Source organism: Salvelinus sp. IW2-2015, linkage group LG9 (genome assembly GCF_002910315.2).
Source record: "Salvelinus sp. IW2-2015 linkage group LG9, ASM291031v2, whole genome shotgun sequence".
NCBI classification, from domain to species: domain Eukaryota; kingdom Metazoa; phylum Chordata; class Actinopteri; order Salmoniformes; family Salmonidae; genus Salvelinus; species Salvelinus sp. IW2-2015.
The window spans coordinates 25,643,513-25,650,704 of NC_036849.1; the positions used below are offsets into that span (position 1 = coordinate 25,643,513).

General features: G+C 53.9%; 1 protein-coding gene across 1 annotated transcript in view; it reads right to left on the reverse strand.

The window, feature by feature from the left end:
- Positions 1-7,192, reverse strand: part of ush2a (Usher syndrome 2A (autosomal recessive, mild)) — a 43,866-nt gene that overhangs the window by 7,863 nt on the left and 28,811 nt on the right. Inside the window, exon 7 of the mRNA XM_023995017.2 lies at positions 2,275-2,599. Coding sequence (XP_023850785.1) covers positions 2,275-2,599 — 325 coding nt within the window. The remainder of the gene's footprint in view (positions 1-2,274; positions 2,600-7,192) is intronic.

Below are 7,192 nucleotides of genomic sequence, written 5' to 3' on the forward strand. Positions count from 1 at the left end.
TCAAACCATGCCCCATAGTTCCCCTTACTCACATGCCCCATAGTCCCCCCACATACTCACTCGCCCATAGTCCCCCCCTCACTCACGCGCCCATAGTTCCCCCTTACTCACACGCCCATAGTCCCCCCACACACTCACACACCCCATAGTCCCCCCCACACTCACAAGCCCCATAGTCTCCCCTTCCACCTCACACGCCCATAGTCCCCCACACTCACATGCACCATAGTCCCCCCCACACTCACACGCCCCATAGTCCCTCCACACTAACACGCCCCATAGTCCCCCTCACTCATACGCCCATAGTCCCCCCCACACTCACACGCCCCATAGGCCCCCCCCCACTCACACGCCCCATAGTCCCCCCCACACTCACACGCCCCATAGTCTCTCCCCCCCACTCACACGCCCCATAGTCCCCCCCACACTCCACATGCACCATAGTCCCCCACACTCACACGCCCCATAGTCCCCCCACACTCACACGCCCCATAGTCCCCCCCACTCACACGCCCCATAGTCCCCCACTACACGCCCCATAGTCCCACACTCAACGCCCCATAGTCCCCCACACTCACACACCCATAGTCCCCCCCTCACACGCCCCATAGTCCCCCACACATCACACACGCCCATAGTCCCCCCCACACTCACGCCCCATAGTCCCCCCCACTCACATGCACCATAGTCCCCCCCACCACTCACACGCCCATAGTCCCCCCACACTCACGCCCCATAGTCCCCCCACTCACATGCACCATAGTCCCCCCACACTCACAACGCCCCATAGTCCCCCACACTCACACACCCCATAGTCCCCCCACACTCGCACACCCCATAGTCCCGCCACACACTCACACACTCACACGCCCATAGTCCCCCCACACTCACACGCCCCCAGTCCCCCCACACTCACACACCCCATAGTCCCCCCACACTCTCACCCATAGTCCCGCCCCACTCAAACGCCCCATAGTCCCCCACACTCACACGCCCCATAGTCCTCCCACTCACTCGCCCCATAGTCCCCCCCACACACTCACACGCACCATAGTCCCCCCACACTCACACGCCCCATAGTCCCTCCCACTCACTCGCCCCATAGCCCCCCCACACACTCACTCGCCCCATAGTCCCCCCACACACCTCACACGCACCATAGTCCCCCACACTCACCACGCCATAGTCCCTCCCACTCACTCGCCCCATAGTCCCCCCCACACACTCCACTCGCCCCATAGTCCCCCCACACACTCACTCGCCCCAATAGTCCCCCCACACACTCACACGCACCATAGTCCGCCCCACTCACACGCCCCATAGTCCCCCCACACACACACGCCCCATAATTCCCCTTACTCACACGACCCCATAGTCCCCCACACACTCACACGCCCCATAGTCCCCCCTCCAACTCACACGCCCCATAGTCCCCCTCCACTCACACGCCCCATAGTCCCCTACTCACACGCCCCATAGTCCCCCCATCACACTCACACACTCACCATAGTCCCCCCAACACACTCACACGCACCATAGTCCCGACACACTATCACACGCCCCATAGTCCCCCCACACTCACACGCCCCATAGTCCCCCCACATCACACGCACCATAGTCCCCCCACACACTCACACGCCCCATAGACCCTCCCACTCACTCGCCCCATAGTCCCCCCCACACTCACACACCCCATAGTCCCGCCCACTCACACGCCCCATAGTCCCCCACACTCACACGACACCCATAGTCCCCCACACTCAACGCCCCATAGTCCCCCACCACAAACTCCCTTGGGGATCCACACCCGACATTTAAAAGGTCTTTCCGATACATGTCCGTGTCCGGGAGGGCGGGGGTAAACAGCTAATTCGATTGGCCGGATGGTAATGACGGGTGCTCTTGCCTGCCAATGATTAATGGCTCTGTCACCCACCTGTCATCTCTCAGCCCCAACTCCCCCTGTCATAAATTACGGCTGGTAAATAAGACGGAACAATCAGGCAAACTCAATCAATTAGAACGTGGCTCTGCCCTCGGCTAACATGGCTGACAGGCAGGATGCTAATGTTATTGAGCTCTAAAGGGTAGCCTGTCAATTAGCGACAACACGCAAACTACCACATTAATATGGACTAGCATTACAACACCTGGCTGAGTAGGGTTAGGGAAGGGGGAGGGGTGTGAGTGTGATAGTGGTGGGCTGGAACAAAAACGTACACACAATGCAGACTGTGGTTCCTCACCCCTGTGTTAGCCAGAATATGTACCTACCTGGTACTGGTAGTCAGTGTAGGGCAGGAGACCGGCATCACGGCACGTTGCGGAATCATTCCTATACACCAGCGCTGCTGCACCCCCGCTAACCTCAGTGTTCTGACCCAGTCTCCTATAAACCTCATAGTGTAGGACTCTACCATTGGGCTGGGCCGGGGGGGGCCAAGAGAGCAGAAAGACGGTCTGTAGGCCCCTGACGTCTCTCTGTAGCTCCAGCAGTGGTATGGACTGGCCAGTAGGAGGAGACTCTAGTGTCAGCACTGAGACCCAGTCACTGGAGGCACAGCCCAGCTCTGTACACGCCTCCACTCTCACCTCGTACCTGATAGACACACAGATACACACAGATATACACACAGGTCTGTCAACACACACTTAATATCATATACAATATGATTTATATCTCAATGTTGTCATTATTACAATATTACACATATTTCTACCTAAATGTCATTCTGTCTTTTCCGTGCTTTAGAAGAGAGAGAAAGGGGGAAAGAAAACATGGAGCGAAGAGAGGCAGAGGGAGGGAGAGATAGAAGTACAACAGAGAGAGAGGAGTAGAATAGAGAGGTCATCTGAGAGGAGAAGTGGTGATTTGTAGATGATAAAGTAAGATAATGAACTTCTTAATTATTCTGTCCTTATCAGTACCGTTACACACCCACACACACCCTCACACACAACACACACACACACACACACACACACACACCTACACGCACACACAGCACCACACACACCACACACACGCACACACACACACACACACACACACACACACACACACACAGGAACACGCACACCCTCACACACACACACAGGAACACACAGTCTGACTGACTGCCTTGTCTGGGACAGGGCCAGAGAGATGGAAGACGTGACCCATGCCTCAAGGTTGACTCCCTCCCTCCATTTCTATGCTCTAGCTCTCCTCCTTTCTATCTCGCTAAGCTCCCCTTCCTCTCTATCTCTAGCCTACCCTGCCTCCATCAATTTAGTCCCTCCCTAGCTCCTCTCCCCATCTCTATCCTCTCGTAGCTCCCTCCTCTTCTACCCTCCGTAGCTCCCTCCACTGCATCTGCCGCTGCCTCCCATTTCTCTTTCCTCTGCCTTTCATCTCCCTTTCCCGTCCATTTCTATCCCCTCTTAGCTCGCTCCCTTCTCATTTCTATCCTTCCCTAGCTCCTCCTCATTTCTATCCTCTTCTCTCGTCGATTGTCTCCCTAGCCCTCCCTCATCTCTATCCCTCCTAGCTCCCTCCTCTCATCTTTATCCTCTCTAGCTCTCCTCCTCCATTTTCTATCTCTATTCTCCTAGGCTCCTCTTATCCTCCTAGCTCCCTCCCTCCTCTCTATCCTCCCTACTCCTCCCTCCATTTCTATCCCTCCCTACTCCTCCTCCCATCTCTATCCCTCCCTAGCTCCCTCCCTCCATTTCTATCGCCTCTCCTAGCTCCTCTCTCCATTTCTATCCCTCCTAGTCCTCCCTCCATTTCTATCCCTCTCTAGCTCCCTTTCCTCCATTCCTATCCCTCCCTGCTCCTCCCTCATCTCTAGTCCCTTCCCTAGCTCCTCCTCCATTTCTATCCCTCTCTAGCTCCCTCCTCCATCTCTATCCCTCCTAGCTCCCTCCCTCCATCTCTATCCCTCCCTAGCTCCTCCCTCCATTTCGATCCCTACTCCCTCCTCTCTACCCCGCTCCCTCCCTCCATTTCTATCCCTCTCTAGCGCCTCCTCCATCTCTATCCCTCCCTAGCTCCTCCCTCCATTCTTATCCCTCCCTAGCTCCCTCCCTCTCATCTTAACTTATCCCTCCCTAGCTCCCTCCCTCATCTACCTACCTCCCTCCTCTCTACCCTAGCTTCCCTCCCTCCATTCTCTATTCCCTCCCTAGCTCCTCTCCATCTCCTATCCCTCCTCTAGCTCCCTGCCTCCATTTCTATCCCTCCTAGCTCCCTCCCTGCCCTTCTCTATCCCTCCCTAGGCTCCCTCGCCTCCATCCTATCCCTCTCTTAGCCCTCCCTCCATTTCTATCCGCTCTTAGCTCCCTTCCCTCCATTTCTATCCCTCCCTAGCTCCCTCTTCCATCCATTTCTATTTCTGTAGTTCCTCGCGCGTGCCACTAGGTTACAGCTCCCCTCCTCCAGGTGTGGTGTTAGGTGCCCGCGGGCTGGGGTGTAATCGGAATTGGTTGGTGCCTGATGGGTTCCTGGCCCCTACTGCTTACCCGTCCCACTGGTTTTCCTGGCTCCTACACAATCTTGAGGGTCCTGAGCCGTAACCCCAGTCTGCACTCTGTGTGTACGTATTGCTTTGCTTCCCAGCCATACATCCCTATCTCGATCATCTCATCTCACCCCTCCCCTTCCTCACCTACTCCCGCCAGGTGTTGTTCTAAATGCCTCAGTCATAAATAATTCCCGTGGTCGTCTTGGCGTGCTCTTGTCCGTTATGACAGCGATCTTATCCCTTTGAGCCTCTAAATACATTAGCATATGCTGTCCGCCATTTTCCGCTCCGCATGAGGCAAGAGCCGTTTTAATTGATTGAGGTGTCTGCCTGATTGTTCTCCGTTATTTACCCCCGTACTTCCTTATGAACAGGGGAGTTGGGGCTGAGAAGAATGACAGGTGGGTTGCAGAAGCATTAATAATTGGCAGGCAAGAGCCCGTCATTCCATCCCGGCCATTCGACATTAGCTTGTTTACCCCCGCTCCCGGACACGGACTTTATCGGAAGACCTTTTAAATGTCGGTGTGGATCCCAAGGGAGTTTTGTGGGGGGGGGGGGGGGGGGGCTATACTTCGTGAGGAGATACGCTAAGGGAGGTGAGGAGGATTGGGGGTGCTTCTCTAAGTTTTGTTGTGTGATTGGACTACTAGCATAGTGTTTGGTAAGAACTTGGTTTGTGGGTTTATCCCTTCTCCCATGAGTAGAAGACAGAGTAGGAAGGCGTCATTTCTCCCCCAGCAACACAAGGAGGACAAAGTCAACGTAGAGGGAGATCAATAGTTAATTGGCCAGGTCATCATGTTTATTGACATTTATGCCAGCCTTTATTACGCGAACTTTCATACCCAACTACCCGACTTGTCCCACGATGATGATACCCGTTCGTCAGCACGAGAACTCGGACCGCGGCGGTCGCGGCTCTGCTTGACAATCAGAGTCCACGAGCTTGGGTAGATTTTTGTTGCCATGGCCTAAAATGCCCATATTTTTCCCCTTTTCTATATGGCTAGATATCTCAGTTGCACACGGTGGTTGGAAGCCATAAATGTCTGGTAACTCATCCAAGACACACAGATATACTCTAAAATGCTTAGACATCTCCCTTTCTGTATCTAGGGAGAAAAGCCTAACGACGAACACTGTGGCATGCAGAGATTCTTCGCTCAACATTCAAGATCCTGGTTGCATGATACTGATGTATGGTAACAGTGGAAAAACATACAAAACACCGTGAGAATGTTGGATGCGTACTCTGTAGCTCTCGATCAGACACCAGTGCTCTCCAGCCGCGATGGCACGCCAGACTAACTACTGTACTCGGTAAGAACAGGATTAGCGGTATGGGCCAACTACCTATGCCTCTTCAAGAACCAATGTTGTTCAGCGTATAGTAGCACAATGAGACACTCTACCTGCAGCCTCGTAAACCAGGCTTCAGGTGGCAAGCGACTAACTCCTGTAGCCTCGTCAAGATCAGGTTGCGATGGAGGTGTCAGATTCCCCACTGTTAGCTCGAGATAACAGGTCTCGGGGTATGGAGCTCAGCACTCCTACTTACTCTGTCATTTTCGTATCTGTCCCAAAGAAGGCTCCTCGGCGGTTGGAAGAGACGTACTCCTGAAGCCCTTTCGTAACCGCTGGCGGCTATGGCACGCCAGTACTAATCGAAGTTCGTCAACACACCAGGCTTCGGCCGTATCCTGCGAGCAGATATCTACCTGTAGCTTCGTCGACACTAGGTCGGGGTATGGACGTAGTTCTACTGTAGCGTAAGACCAGGTACGTATGGACGCAGACTATCTACTGTAGCTCGTCAGAACAGTCGCCTTGCGGTATGGAAGTCGTACCCTATCTACGTAGTCTCGTCAGACCCTCTCTCGCAGCTTGCCGGTATGGACCACTGTAGACCCCTAACTCTAATGTAGCCCGTAGACCGTCCATTTGCGTCATTGCCCGTTATGCACCACGTAGATATGCATCCCCTCCCTGCCTATTCTGAAGTCGTCAAGATCTATCCCTCCCATGGCTGCTTTCCCTACCGCCGGCTCACTGTTCTGTCACGTGATATTTATGTGTCGGTCCCTCGGTCCTCGAAAGTGCTTAGCGTGTTGCGGAAGTACAGATCATTCTAGTAGTCGTAGAAGGCCTTGGCGGTTGCGACCTAGATATTATATTTAGCTTCAGTTCTCAAGAAGCCGACTTGATGGGTAGGAAGTAAATTACCTCGCTCACATCCCTACCCTCATACTCATCCCTATCTGTGCTTCGCTCCCTAGTCAGATCCCAGGCACTTGCATGGGTAAGCCCCTTACAGTCCCTTTCTACTCACCTACTGTTAGATTAGTAGTCAGGATCGCAGGTTATGGAATGTCAGCTATACATCGAGCTTGTTTGTAGACAGGCTTCATAGCGGTATGGAGTAGACCTACTCCTATAATACCATCAAATAACCTGAGTCCGTGTCCGTCAAGAACAGGTTCCAAGGGTTGGCCGGTCAATGTGATTAGCCTAAAAGCCTGTAGCCCCGTCTTCCTGTAGCCTCCGTAGGAACCAGGCTCTCGGCGGTTAATGGCAGCCAGATATTTCCTACTATAGCTCGTCAAGACCAGGCTTTTCGGCGGTATGGGCAGCTTGCCAGACTATAATCTAAGAACCTATAGCCCTCGAAGAGGGGCTTGTGCGGT